At 33.2% G+C, this 16,255-nt stretch overlaps 1 protein-coding gene across 1 annotated transcript; it reads left to right on the forward strand.

Annotated features, from left to right (window-relative positions):
* The first annotated feature begins 13,657 nt into the window (after positions 1–13,657).
* Positions 13,658–15,295, forward strand: LOC140607965 (proline-rich nuclear receptor coactivator 1). Its single transcript, XM_072782639.1, has one exon. The coding sequence runs from the start codon at positions 13,791–13,793 to the stop codon at positions 14,772–14,774; it is 984 nt and encodes a 327-aa protein (XP_072638740.1). The 5' UTR covers positions 13,658–13,790; the 3' UTR covers positions 14,775–15,295.
* The last annotated feature ends 960 nt before the right edge of the window (positions 15,296–16,255 follow it).

The raw sequence follows: 16,255 nt of genomic DNA on the forward strand, positions 1-16,255 counted from the left end.
TAATTTAAACATTTCATAGTGGAATCATCTAAATGCAACAATTTGAATCTTTTTTCCTTTTTGGGGTCATTTTTTTCTGCTCCTTTTGTTCACAGAACAAATTTTAGTTTCTTTGACTATCTTTTATTGTTTTATTTCCATATTAATCATCTTTATTTTGTTCAATCTTCTACTCAAGTTTATTTTGCCCTACTGTTTCAATTTTCTTATGATGGAAGGTTGGTCATTAATTTGAAATCTTGTCCTTTTTTCCAGTTTTATTGAAGTATAGTTGACAAATAAAATTGTGTATATTTAAAGTGTGATGGCATAAAAATGTGAGGTGATGAAATAATAAATGTATACATAGTGAAGTGATTACCACCAGCAGTCTAATTAATTCATGCGACACCTCACATAGTTCCCATTTTCTGTCTCTTTTTTTAATATGTGGATGTTGTGAGAATGCATGAGATGTATGCTCTTAGCAGTACACTGATGATTGCCAGAGGGAAGGGGGACAGGAGGATGGGCAAAATGTGTGAAGGGGAGTAGTAGACACAGTTTTCCAGATACATAATGAAGAGGTCATAGTAATAAAAAGCACCACATAGGAAATATAGTTAATGATATTATAATAGTGTTTTATGGTGATGGATGGTAGTTGCCCTTGTGATGAACATTGCATAATATATAGAGATATTGAATTACCATGTTGTACACCTGAAACTAATGTGACATTGTGTATTAGCCATACTGAAATTAAAAAAAAAAAAAAAAAAAAAAGACCTCTCAGGAAATTTCAAGTACACAATCCAGTATTCTTAACTATACTCACTATCATTCTTCTTTTTAATATGAGCATTTTTAAATGTACATTAAATTTATAAATTTTTTCCTGGATACAGATTTAGTTTTATCCCTTAAATTTTGTTATGTTGTCTTTTCATTTTTGTTCACCTCAAAGTACTTCTAGTTTCCTTGTGATTTCTTCTTTGACCCATTGGTTATTTACCAGCTTGTGTTAATTTAAACTGATTTGTGAATTTTTCAAACTTCCTTCTGTTACAAAGAAAATGAAATTCTAATTTCATTTCATTAGGATTAGAGAAAACTCTTTAAGGATTTAAATCCTTTTAAATTCACTGATGCTTATTTTATGGCCTAGCATGTGATCTATTCTGGAGAATATTAAACGTGTACTGGAGAATTGGTATTCTATTTTTGTTGGGTAGCATGTTATACAGATGTCTGTAGGTCTCATTGGTTTTTTTAAATGTTGTTCTGGGGCAGCCTGGGTGGCTCACTGGTTTAGCATCGCCTTCAGCCAGGGTCTGATCCTGGAGACCTGGGACTGAGTCCCATGTCAGGCTCCCTGTATGGAGCCTTCTTCTTCCTCTGCCTGTGTCTCTGCCTCTCTTTTTCTCTCTCTCTGTGTCTCTCATTAATAAATAAATATTTTTTTAAAGTTTAAATGTTGTTCTGACCTTCAATTTCCTTTTTGATCGTATGCCAATTTTCTCTACTCATAACTTAGCATGAGATGCTGAAGTCTACACCATTACTTTTGAATTGCTAATTTCTCCCTTCAATTCTTTCATTTTCCCCCCTATTTGTGAAATCTCTTTCTAGGTGTATATATGCACATAATTGTTATATATTTCTTATGGATTTACTCTTTTTCATCATTATGTTTATCTCTAGTAATTGTTTTTTGCTTTAAAATCTTTTGCCTAAAATATATAAATATATATATATATACATATATATATATATATATATTTTTTTTTTTTGCCTAATTGCAGCTTTATTATGGTTACTGGTTGCATGATACATATTTTCCATCATTTTACTTCCAAATTATTTATTTCTTTTTATTTAAAGCATATCACCAGTAGAGAGCTTCTAGTGCTTTTTTAGCATCTAGTATTTAAAAACAAAAAAATTCAGACAATCCCTCTCATTTGTTTGAATTTTTGAATCCATTCACTTTGAATGTTATCATAGGAATACTTTGATTTATATCTGTCAATTTACTGTTTATTTTCTATATGCTTTGTGTTTTTTTGGTTCTCCAGCCAGTTCTACTCCTTTCCTTTACATTGAGTAAATATTTTCTAGTTTAATATTTTAATTCCCTTAGGAATTTTCACTATATTCCTGAGTTATTTTCTTAAATGGGTTCTAGGTCTTACCATGTGCTTAACTTCACCAAACTACTTCAGAGGTATAGTAACTGTATCCCAGCAGATAGATAACTATTACTCATGTTGCTATATTTTCTCTTCCCCTTTTTGAGCATTCTAAAAAAAATCATCTAAATATAGTATAAACCAACCAATACATTTTTATAATTATTACTTTATATACCTTCGTGTGTTTTAATTAAAATGAAGAAACTAAAGCATATAATGTTTTATAGAATTTATTATATTAACATTCTTTTTTTTTTTAAGATTTATTTATTTATTCATTCAGAGAGAGCGAAGAGAGAGGCAGAGACACAGGCAGAGGGAGAAGCAGGCTCCATGCAGGAAGCCCGATGTGGGACTCGATCCCGGGTCTCCAGATCACACCCCGGGCTGCAGGCGGTGCCAAGCCGCTGCGCCACTGGGGCTGCCCTATATTAACATTCTTATTTACCATTCTACTTCACATTTGTTCCTGTGAATTGGAGTTACTATCTGCATTTTTCTTTTTTTTCTCCACAACTTAGCTCTTACTTCTCCTTTCTGCCCCATTTGTTATCAAAGATGCTACTTTTCTATCTGTTAAAGGGCCCAAATCTAATTATATTAATATTGCTGTAAAATTGCTTTTTATCTTGATTAATAAAATAATGAATACATGCATTTTATTGTCCTTTACAATTACAGATTTTTCTTTTCTGCTCTGTTTGCATGTGCTTAGATTACTATTTTGGGTTATTTATTTATTTATTTATTTATTTTACTTATTTTCAATTAGAAGGATTTATTTTTGTATTTCTTATAAGGTGGGTATGCTAGTAATAATTTTTTATTATTTTTGAATGTCTTTATCTTTTCACATTTGTGAAAGATACATTGCTGGATATAGGATTCTTAGTTGACAATTTTCATGTGTCGTTTTCTTCCTTCCTGTTGTCACTTTAAATATATCATCCCATTGCATTCTGGCCTCAGCAGTTTCTCACAAGTCAGCTGTTTATCTTACTAGGGTTCCACTGTGTGTGATGAGTCACTTTTCTTTTGCTGCTTCAGGATTTTCTATTTTGTAAATGTGCTTGATAATTTTTTTTAATATAATGTGTCTGGATATGGATCTGTTTTCATTGTTTACCTGATATTTGGATCACTCAGCTTCTTAGAAAATGTGTGTTATTCATCTGCTTTGAGAGTTGTCAGCAATTCTTCAAATATTTTTCTGTACCTTTCTCTCTTTTCTCCTGGTACTCATTTTATTCATATGTTTGTGTGGTTAACATTGTCCTCATTTTTTAAGTCTATTCATTTTCTATATTCCTTTGTCTCTGCTATATAGCTTGCATAATTACTATCATTTATCATCAAGCTCAAGGATTCTTCAAATCTACTTTTAATATCTCTCTAGTAGTATATTTTTTGTTATTCTAGTATTAAACTTTATAACTTTCATTTTTAAAAATATTCAGTATTTGGTAATACATTGGCATCATGCCTTCCGCTACTTCTTTATGCATGATTTCCTTTAGTTCTTTAAATATACTTGCTTATAAGTCATTGTCTCCTGAGTCCCACATATATATCAACTGTCTCCAAGGAAGTTTCCTTTTACTATTTTCTTTTTCTTTTCTTTTTTTTTCTTTTCTTTTTTCTTTTTTTCTTTTCTTCTCTCTTTTCTTTTTTCTTTTCTTTCTTTCTCTTTCTTTCTTTCTTTCTTTCTTTCTTTCTTTCTTTCTTTCTTTCTTTCTTCTTTCTTTCCTTTCTTTCTTTCCTTTTTTATCCTTTTTTTTTTTTTTTGGCCTGCTTTTTTCCTGCATATTGTCACTTTCCTCTCTTTGTGTGTCCTAAGTTTTGTTGATGTCAAAGCCTAGACAAGTTAGATTATATAACAAACTGGACACTAATGTTCCCTCTCTTTGGGGCTTGTTGTTTTTTGTTTATTTGTAGCATCTGATGTATAGGCCTGTAACCCCACCCTATTAGTGAGCAATGGAAATTGGAGTGAACCCCAATGTTTTTTGGCATGCTATACCTTAAGTAAAGCCCTGCAAGTGAGAGCTGGGTGGAAGGGAACCCCCAGCCCTTTGACCTCACTCACCTGGAATTAGCTTTTGAAACACAGAGTTGGGGTTATAAGAAATCATAGTGGTAATTCCCCTTCCCATTGGGTACTGTAACCTTTGAACAGAAGCTGAGACAAGGAGAAGCCACATTTTCCCAGCCTACTGAAGTTTCATTTATGATGATTCAGGATATGGGGTTGGCTATAGACTAAATGCCACAGATTCACTGTTCTTATCAAGTTTTACTATATTTGTTTTGAATAGTTGTTGTATGATGTTAGGACAGTTTCAAAAACCCTTAAGAAGTACTTTAAAAAAGTAATTTTCAAATAAATAAATAAATAAATAAATAAATAAATAAATAAATAAAGTGATTTTCACCAGTTATGGTTGATTTTCTTGAGAGAGGGTCTGTGGAGTTTCTTACACTTCCATTCAGAAAGTAATCCCCAATGACCTATTTTTATTTTATCTTTTTAATTCAATATTTACTTTTTAAAAAATTCAATTTATTAACATATAATGTATTTTGGTTTCAGAGGAGGTCAGTGATTATCTATCTTATATGATACCAGTGCTCATTACATCAATAGCCTCTTTTTAATCTACTTTTTGCCGAAATCATTTAGAAATGTTAATGGAATGAAATGAGTTAAAACTAACAAATACTAAATTGTTAGAGTTCTATGCTACTAAAAGATAATTTTCAGTCATTTAAAATAAATATATAATGATGTTAAGTCTCTCACTTTAAATTTCATTTTATAATACAACAACAAATGTCTTAGATTACTTAAAATTACCACACTATCAGGAATTGTTAATATACATACTCCATATAGAACAAAAAGTTAAAAAAATAGTCATTTTTACCAAAGTAATTAAATATGCATTATTAAAGATATGCTCTGTGACTTTCATCTTTAAGCAATTTGCAGGCCCTCCCTTTCATCAGTTACTGAGGACTATCAATGCAGCTGCTTGAATTCACAGTCATTTTCATTAAGCACAATTGCTTTGAAGTTAAATCTCTAGCCATTGCAAGTAATTCCATGCTAATATAGAGTGTGACACTGGTTAGTTGGAAAAGAAAAAAAAAAAAAAAAAACTGCCCTTTGCTGTAATTTATTTTGAATGTGACTTATGCAATCTTCAGACAAAAATATTTCTGAGAGGCAAAAAAATATATTTATAATTAGAATAATGTAGAAATGGCTAAAACTCTCCTAATCTATTGTGAAGGAAGAAAAATACTGTTATGGTGTCCTGTTTAGCAGGTGATTTATTCTTTTACTAGGTTAGAGCTCCCCTATGTGGCTGTTTGGTTGAGACACACTACAGGCTTAATAATACATTCCAACAATTAAACATAAATTGCCTTCAGATATTTTCTAATAAAATACATTGAGATACTCTTTGATGGACAATTTTCAGATTTATAGAAAGTATATTTGGTCTCTTTGAATAACACTACCAAAGGAATTTTAATGGAATGAAAATCAAAGAAAAGAAAATCAAATATGTATGGTATTGATGAATGTAGGCAAATTTATACCTAAGTCAACATGCATCAGTTCCTCTACTTGACAGGCAAACATAAGTTTGGAATAGCTTATTTCCAAATAATTATGAATAAAGTTTATTTTCTGTTCATTTAATTAATTTATCAAATTAATTAATTTTAATGTACTTTTAAAAGGTATGAGAAAAATGAAAAAATAATGTCCTCATATTCTGAAACTTTAAGTCGGGAATACAATTCATGTAAGCAAATGTCAACTCTCCTAATGTTAAATGATGGTGACATAACAGAATACTCTTCACACTGCTTCAGATGGTTCAATTATTCCATGCAACAGAGTGATTTAATGAAGGCTTAACTCAAAGATAAACAAAACAACATTAAATCTCCCTTCTTAAAAGCATTCAATGATTTTATTATAAATGGTCAGTGTGTATAAATGAGAAGAATTTTATCTTTTTTATGAATTTTATCTTTTAAAACTAGGTATACTTACTATGAAAATTTGAGACACTAGTGTAAAAATATGTATAAAATTTGCAAAACTCTTTCAGTAGATATGTGAGTGAATATTGTAGGCCACTATTACAGATCGTGGAGTTAGATATAAAGATCTTTAGCATTATTAGATAATGTGAAATTACTTTTTGAGTTATTGTATTAATTTGTATTCCTGTAAGTTTGCTGATGTTTTATTTATTTATTTATTTTTGAAGAACTGACAAAGTGGTTTCCACAGTCACTGCATTTGAAATTCTGACCACCAATGGATTAGGGTTCCAATTTTTCCACATTCTTGCCAAGACTTGTTATTTTCTGCATTTTTGTTTATAGCTCCAAATGTTATCCACTACCTCAAGCAGCTGCAATGTTAACAATAATTTTTAATTTTGATAAATCTCCCCAGGGAAAAGATTCTTCACACTGGGTGAGCTTACAGTCAGAACAAATAAAGCCAATCTTCCTAGATGAATGTAGGGTCTTTCAGGGAACCAACAAACTGGTCAGATAATAACATTTCTCTGATAATGAGTAAAGATAGAGCCCCAACCTAATTTGCCAACTCCAGTTTTTGCCAAAATGTTGTGTTTTTTTTTTTTGCTGTAGTTGAGGCTGGTGGAATAAGGTAAGTTAAAACACCATGAAACTATTTGTTCTTACAGAGACTTAGCAGTTTTTTTTGTTTTTGTTTTTGTTTTTTTTCTTGATAAAACTTCTCTTGGATTGCAGCAAACCTTTGGGTAATTTCCAGTTTTGAAAAGAGTTAATTCTGACATTTTTTGCCATTTTTGTTTTTGCTTTTATGGAGGAAAAAATGTTCAGAGGTATTTTGTCTGTCATTTTTGCTGACTCTGTTGAGTCTTAATCTTATTTGGACTCTGTACTTTGTCTTCTGTCTCCTACACCATAAGAAACACAAAGTTGAAGTTTGCTTAATAATACCATTGCTGTTAGGCTGTAAGTGACTTTTACTTTTTTGTCTCTTTATATCCTCAAACATCTTTGAACTACTATATCCGTTCTGCCTTTTCAAATCTTTAATACTTTAAGAAGATATATTTACATGCATTTTTACAGTATGGCTATTTAGATTCAACCTCATGTTTAGCTCAAATATATAGAGAGCAGTCTGATAGAAATCAAAATCTAAATGATAGCTATATAATTTAAGATGTAAGAAACCTAAGCATAATTATGGTTAAGAGGCAAAGCCTGTGGAGCATGATTGAAAACACTTGAAATCAGGTATAAATGATGAAGCGTTTTAACAAGGATGATTGGAATAAAAGCAGAAGAATATCTTTGGAAAGGAACAATTAGGCCTTACTGTTCTTGATTAATTCGCACATATTTGTAAAGATCTCTCCTTAAAAGACACCAGAGGAGAGGCTACCGTATATAGCTGTAAGTATCTTTCCTTCCTCTTTACCCCAAACATTTCCCATCCTTGATACTCATCCAATGCTCAGAAAAAGACAATGCCTTGATCAGGTCAAGGATGAGACGCCATGTGTTCGGAAGCAAGGAAGAACGTAAAGAGTTGGAAATTAGAAATTTAGAAAGCCCATCACTGTTCTTCCTCCTTTCCAGACACTAAAGTTTAGAAAGAGTATATACAGTAATTACCAGTCCCAAAAGAAATCCAATGTACTTTAAACTATTTGAATTTTAATATTCAGAGCATGCAGGACACTCCACAAACCTGGGTTTCTGGTAAGCTCCTTTCCTTGGCAGGAGCTTTGCTCTGTAAGGAATTTGTAATCCATCAGGAAACCAAGCTCTCTCTCCAGTTTGTTTTTTTCTCCATTTCCTTTTCCTCCTCCTTCCTCTTCCTCTTTTCTCTTCCCTCATTCCTTTTCCTCTTGCCATCTTCCTTCCCCTCCTTCTGCTTCTCTCCCTCCCTCTCCTGCTTCCCCTTTGACAACAAATCCTCCCCAGCAGCCATCTTTCCCTCTCCTTCTTAACCCAAGAACATGCTAAGAATCTTCAGGTAGTGTTTGCACTTTCAGGTGATTGTATAACATACTGGCTACAAGATGTAGTTTCCTGAGAGAGATGTGTATGTTGAGACAGTTTCCTCAGTTTTGTTATGTATGTATCCATAACTTAGCTTCAAGATATAAAGAAAGACTTTTAAAGGGTAATACATTATATATAACTTAACTTAGAAACTCTAAAAGAAAAAATAAAACCTACAGCACTGGCTAAACCAAATAAAAGCTTGAATAGAAAAGAAATAAAAATATTTCATATCAAGGTTTAATGTAAAATATATCATTTGGGAGAAAATATTTATAACACATACAATAAATTGATGGACCCTAAATAAAAGCACATCTGAAAATAAAAACTAGAGTGTTTAATGGGAAAATAGATTAGATATAAATATATCAAAATGCCAATTATTAATAATTAGCAAAGCACTACAGGGAAAAATAAAAATATTGGTCACTTTACCAATAAACATATCAAAAGATTTTCAATCTTTACATGTAATCAGAACTAGGCAAATTAAAGTTATAAATGTAAAATTCTTACTTTATTTTTCAACGATTTTAAAATACACTTTTTTTGAGTTAAATGTATTTTGTACAACTCTTGAGAGTTAAAGCAGCTTTATTGATTTGAGGTAAATATGTGCATTTCTAAACAGCAATGCTATTCTGAGGAGGTTCTCTAGAAAAATAAGGGTGTGCTTGTATATGACACACAGGGTATTGGCTGCAGTGTCATCTGAAATAACAAGAGAAACAAAAATATTAGTTTATATAAAGGACAATCATTTCATAAACTGTTTTAAATTTATATATGAGATATGTGGTAGGCTACAAGGTTAAGACTTTGTAGTGAAAAAGTCAAGTGGAAGACTAGTACATACTCATTCTCACGGAATAGGAGATTTGTACATGACATTGACTTGCATAAGACCTTCAACTATTCTTTCTCTATTGTTCTGGTGGAAAAGCAAAAACCATTTTCTCAAACTTCCTTGCAGTTAGGCTTCTAGGGGTAATTTGCATTCTTCCAATCAGATGCACTCTGGTGTGAATTTGGTTCAGGACTGGATAGTGGTGATGTGAATAGCTGACATCAGGTCCAAGCTGACCATTTTGCTGCCACTGATTATGGAAGAGGCAGCACAATTCTGCAGCTATCCACTCAAGGATGTGGTTTGAGGATCAGACTTCTCTGTTCCTAATCAGGGTATGTGCTGCTTGTTCTGGGTGGGAGCAGCTTCCTGAGACTGCAGCTTCCAGATGGCTATGCTTATGACGATTATTGTGCTGTGGTTTTAGAAGTCTCTTCTATAAGCTCAATTTTAATTTTTTAGGCTTTTTTTTTAAATCTGTTTTTGCCTTAAACTGTTAAAATGATTTATCTTTTCTACAGTTTTCTGCAACCTGTGTAAGAAACATGATTTATTATAAAAATGGTTCTCTGGGATGAAATCCATAGAATAACTGCTTCATGTGGCTTGTTTTTTATTTTACATTTGTATACTCTTTTGTTACAATATAAATATGGTACTTTAAAATTTAAGCTGTCTTATGAAAAATTTAGAAAATATTAAAAGTGTTTACTTGTCAACTTTCACTTATCTTCAATCATTTTTTAAAATAAATTTATACTTTTCACCAAAATAATACAACTATATGGTTGGGGGGGATATAGATCTCAACTCAACTAAATTTCCTCAAAATAAAAGATTAAGAACTTAAATTTCAGTTCTCTGCACTAGAGTGAACAATTTCTGACATTTTTCCTCTCATTTACCTTTATATTTTACAAATAATATTGATATTGCTATCTCTTGATTCACAATTCCAGATACATCTTAAGATTTTCTAATAAATAGGATGACTATTTATTTACCTTGCAGAGAATATTACTTTCCCCACACATGAACTCTTTAGCATTTCTTTCTCCAAATGAAGAATACCTTTTTATGTTAAATCATATATTTTATGTTAAATACATCAGCATACAATTAATATAAATATTGGTTGCCAATAAATCTATAAACCAAATTATATTTTTTCTTGTTTGTCTTTTTGTTTTCCTTAAAAAAAGAATAACTGACTTATTTTTTTTATTTTTTAAAATATTTTATTTATTTATTCTTGAGACATACACACACACACACACACACACAGAGGCAGAGACATAGGCAGAGGGAGAGACAGGCTCCATGCAGGAAGCCTGATGTGGGACCCAATCTCCGGACCCCAGGATCATGATGGGAGCCAAAGGCAGATGCTCAACTGCTAAGCCACCCAGACATCCCAGAATAATTGACTTCTTATTACATTTATGCCACTTTTTTTTCAAAACTGTTCAACAGTCTCACAATGTTTTTCCTCTAGCTTCTTATTATTGGGGCTGAGTTCACTCCAGGTTCACTATTGTAGGGAATCCTTTTGCCACCATCCTGGAAACTCCATTCAACCCATCAGTGCTCTGGCTCATGTTTCCTTGATCTTGTTATCTCAGTATTTTTGACCACTCTATTTTGTCGGAATGCATCTTCTAATAACTTTCTGTAAAGGGGAGAACAACAGATATATTTTGGAGATTTTACACAACAGAAAATATATTTCCACACTGGAATCAGTGTCTCTCTAGATTAAAACCCAGGTTGAGAAACATTTTGTCTAAGAATGAGGATTGCTTTTCATTGTTATCTTATAATTTTTCTAAAAAGAATTACAATCTCACTTTTATTCTTGATTTTTCCTTTTTCTATCTAGATTTTTTTGAATATGATCTATTATTATATCCTCTCCTTTATCCCTCTGCTAATAGTAAGTTATTAAAAGATTGCAATGAAAAACTTGCACCCTGTTTGCAGCATGTTTCATTGTCTAAAAGATCTTAGTCTTTATGGTGACGTTATAACAGAAAATAAGCACTTTTTTTCTGTAAGCACTTAGTATTCAGTGTATTATTATTTAAAATACTTGCATAAATATGTCTTTTATAAATATATTGAAAACCTCCCAATGCTGCTGTCTTCTGTCCCTTCTTATTTATACTAATAGTTTTATGTAGACTTGTTTTTTTATTCTAATGGAGAAGTATACTAAATGCTTATGTTTAAGATGTTAAGTTTGATCAGAAGTCATATGAAGGTATCATCACAATTAAAATAATACCATCCCAGTCCCATTTTTTGATATTTGTCTCATTTAAATTGTGTTCTCAGTGTTTCACACTTCTTGAGAGAGGAATCATTTGGATTTTTTACTTGATGATATTCCCAGGCTTTTAAAAATATTTAGCATAAAAATAAAATAATAAAAATAAAAATTAAAAAATATTTAGCATAATCATCTTTGTTACCATTGTCATCAGGGCAGCATATTGAACACTTAACATGTGCCAATAGATTTGTAAATGTTTTAAATGAAATTTTGCTTTTAAACTATGAAGTGTACATATTTCATATTAAAATTATAAAGCAAGATTCATTAAAATAGTTTAGATTCTATCCTTGTCCTTCCTCCACTCTCATTTCTTTCAATCACAGGCACACACTTTGTTAGTTTTTGAAAACAAAAGCATTCATTCATGTTCTCCACATTTCTTTCTTTTTTTCTTTTCTTTTCTTTTCTTTTTTTTTCTTTTCTTTTCTTTTCTTTTCTTTTCTTTTCTTTTCTTTTCTTTTCTTTTCTTCTTTTCTTCTTTTCTTTTCTTTCTTTTTTTTTTTTTAAGTAGACTTCACACATGGGGCTCAGCGCAAGGCTGTAACTCACAACCCTGGGATCAAGACCTGAGCTGAGATCGAGTCAGAGGCTTAACTTACTAAGCCATCCACATGTCCCCACATTTCTAACACAAAAATTAGCAACCATTCACACTTTCCTAACTGTACTTTTTATATTTAAATCACATCATATACATTGTTGCATATATTAAGTTATACATATATATGTATATGCTTGTATATGTATGTATGGATATCATAATACCATGTAATCATATACAATACTATGTTTTACATTTATTTGTTTAATCTTTATTGCAATCCAATGTAATAGGAACAATTTTCATTTCCATTTTACATGGGAAAACAAGAACAAAGTTTTAGTAACTTGTACAGAATTATAAAGGTAGTGAGTAGTGGAGCTGGAAGACATACCTAATCTAGATCCAAAGTCAATATTTTTAAATTTTTTCCATAAGGTTTAATGAGAAGACAATACATGAAAAAAATGTTTTCTGTGGATTATATGTATATTATATAAACATATATCCATATATTCTGGATAATTTTGTATTATTCCATTTTTAGAATTTTAAAGTGTGAATTATTATTTAAAGACTTCTTGGCGGTAATAGATTTCTGAATCCATTCCAAGAAAAGACGGTTGGAATTTAAGCCCCAAGGCAAGCAAACACCATCTGTGGTATAAGCCCGGAGATAGATAGAAGATGATAGATAGATAGATGATAGATAGATAGATAGATAGATAGATAGATAGATAGATAGATAGATGTATCTGTATGTATAATGAGAATATGACATAATGTATAAGTATGGCAAAGCAAGGGATCTCTTCATTGGAATGGTTGGACTGCTTATGCTGTGAAGTGCCCCCAACACAGCCATGTATCAAAATTAATGGTATAAGCTCAACACTAAGCTCAACACTAAACTCAAACGATTGCATACATTTCTCATTTCCTGTGAGTTGCATTGAAACATTAAATTTCTGGCACATCTTTATGTGGGCCAATGCAAGGAATTCAGATCTCTTTCTATCCTCTTGTGTTCCTGATCTTGTGTAAAGTCTCATAGATCTTTATTGCATTGCTTATTTGCAAAACCTTCAGCAGAGTCATCATGCTCATCAAATTTTTATTCCAACTTTCACTTTGTGATCTGACTTATATCAGATCTCCACTCCAAGAAAACAATATAAAACAAAAATTTTCTTGCTGTGACCACAGTTCAGAATCAGGGTTTCTTCTCAGAGATACAAGTACTTCAAACTTACTTTACATGTCCTGAAACGTGCATTACCTGACTGCTATAACATTTGTCATTCTGCCTGTCAAGATTTATAGGACTTGCTTGGCCTTTTCTGCTTTAGCTCACTGCTCTTGAACTAAATCACTGTAGAGTCTGACCCAAAGCTTGCAGTTGAGAAGACCTGTCATCTCTTCCTGGAAACAAACCTTCCCCTCCATAATCTATGGCACTTGCCTGGCAAGCTTTCTTTTATTCCCATTTATTCCTTGGCATGATAACTCTTTGCTTTGAAACTTGGTAAGTTATTACTGCATTGGATACAACCATGTTTTTATAGGAACACTGAGAGAAAAAAAAAGTGATGTTACACTCAAAGAATAAATCAAAGTTTATTAAGTCAGGAATTAGAGAGAATGTCAAAAGCATTATCAGGTTGCTGCGCCGCCACCGCCCGAACCATGGTCCGCGCTCCACTCGGGCTCTCTTAGCAGCAGCCGCCGCCGCCGCCCTGCAATCGCTGGCTTCTCTTCCTCCTTTTCTTCTCGCTGAGCCACTTTCCTCCTAGAGCTATGACCGTCGTCTCCGTCCCGCAGCGGGAGCCCCTTGTCCTGGGCGGCCGCCTTGCGCCCCTGGGCTTTTCCGCCCGCGGTTACTTCGGAGCTCTCCCGATGGTGACCACGGCCCCGCCGCCTTTACCCCGAATCCCGGACCCCCGGGCACTGCCCCCCACCCTCTTCCTCCCTCACTTCCTTGGGGGAGACGGTCCCTGCCTGACCCCGCAGCCTCGCGCCCCAGCACCTCTGTCCAACTGCGGTCTGGCTCCGGCGGGAGGCGCCTCTCGGGCAGCGCCAAAGAAGCGGCGCAAGAAGAGGGTGCGGGCCAGCCCGGCGGGGCAGCTGCCCAGCCGCTTCCATCAGTACCAGCAGCACCGGCCGAGCCTCGAGGGCGGGCGGGGCCCCGCGACGGGCCCGAGCGGAGCGCAGGAAGTCCCGGACCGGGCCTCCAGTTTGGCCCCGGGTCCTGCGGCCGCAGCCCAAACTGAGGAAGCGAGCCCGTTCCCTGGCCCGCTGCCGCCCCCGGCGCCCGGCCAGCCCTCGTTCAGAAGAGAGGTTTTAAAATCAAAGATGGGAAAATCGGAGAAAATTGCCATTCCCCACGGCCAGCTTGTTCATGGTATACACTTGTGTGAACAACCAAAGATAAACAGACAGAAAAGCAAATATAACTTACCACTAACCAAGATCACCTCTGCAAAAAGAAATGAAAATAACTTTTGGCAGGATTCTGTTTCATCCGCTTTAATTCAGAAGCAGGAAAAAAAGCCTTTTAAAAACACTGAGAATATTAAAAATATGCATTTGAAGAAATCAGCATTTCTAACTGAAGTGAACCAAAAGGAAAATTATGCTGGGGCAAAGTTTAGCGATCCACCTTCTCCTAGTGTTCTTCCAAAGCCTCCTAGTCACTGGATGGGAAGCACTATTGAAAATTCCAACCAAAATAGGGAGTTGATGGCAGTACACTTAAAAACTCTCCTAAAAGTTCAAACTTAGATCTCAGATTGCAATGTCTGTCGGTTTTCAAAATCTCTGGACTCTTGAAAAGAAAATTGGTACAGAAATGAAAATTTGCCTTGTAACTTACAAGTGCAAAAGATGAGTTGAAAAAATTACAACCAACAACTTGTATTATATTTTATATTTTGTAAATACTGTATACCATGTATTATGTGTATATTGTTCATACTTGAGAGGTACATTATAGTTTTGTTATGAAAGTATGTATTTTGCCCTGCCAAACGGTAGGTGTTTTGTATATATACAATGGAGAAATTTTAAGTGTGCTAAGGCACATGGAAGACCGATTTATTTGCACAAGGTACTGAGATTTTTTTTAAAGAAACAGTTATCTCAAGGTGAAGATCTAAATGTGAACAGTTTACTAATGCACTACTGAAGTTTAAATCTGTGGCACAATCATTGTAAACATGGGGTTTGTCTATGTTTCTCTAAATTGATTTCTGCGTTCTAATCTGTAATTACTGGAAAACTATTCCCATTTTTACCAAACTTAATTTCTGGTTTTTTGGTTTATCCATTCAAATTTAAGATACTTCTAATTTTAATGCCAACAAAATTGGTTGTACTCAAATTTTTAAATAATAATATAATTTGGCCCCCCTTTAAAAAAAAAAAAAAAAAAAAAGCATTATCAGGAGGAATAATTTTGAGCAGCCACCTGGAGAAAATATAAATCTGATCTCTTTCTATTTCTACACCTTGCTGTGTTTATTAACTAGATTGTAAAGCTGAATGCATTTTAATCTGGTTAGAGAAAAGTAGGAACTGATAAATAATAATAAATATGCCAAGGAAACATAAATTAGAATAATGTAACAATAGAGCTGAACCTCCGGGGCTTTTTCTAGTCTTCTGTCCACGCACTTAGGCAAAAAATCCTAAACCATTGGCATATGCATTTATCAATTTTGTATGTGTTTGGCATTTTAAAAATCTTGTTGCTCACAAGCCACATCTCAGATGTTATCCTATTGATAGATGTACATATCCATAGTAAGTTTTTGTCAGTCTCAAAGATAATTTCAACCACACTGTCCTCATTCATGCACGAAGCACAGGTTTGTAATAACTTGATTATAATCTATCATATAAAATTTATCATATAAAATTATATTCTTAGAAGTTTATTCATCTATAGAAATAAAATTCTTTTATTTTTGTATAAATTTGAGTTATATTTCTCCATATAGATTTTTCTGCTTTGTATTCTGTTGTCTTTTATATCTCCTAGGAATAGAGATATAGAAATAATAGTTATTTTTATTCATCTTATTAGTAATATGATATACAATCAACACAATGACTAATACAGCAAAAAAGAGAAATTAAATTAGCTTAGGAAGTATCTGTGACACTAGATTAAATATATTTTGAATACTAATAAACAGGAAATTATGAAAGAAAATTCCTCAGGTCATTTGTTTGATTACTTTTTCCAAAGTATACATTTTATC

This window comes from Canis lupus, chromosome 17 (assembly GCF_048164855.1).
Source record: "Canis lupus baileyi chromosome 17, mCanLup2.hap1, whole genome shotgun sequence".
In the NCBI taxonomy this organism is placed as follows: Eukaryota; Metazoa; Chordata; class Mammalia; order Carnivora; family Canidae; genus Canis; species Canis lupus.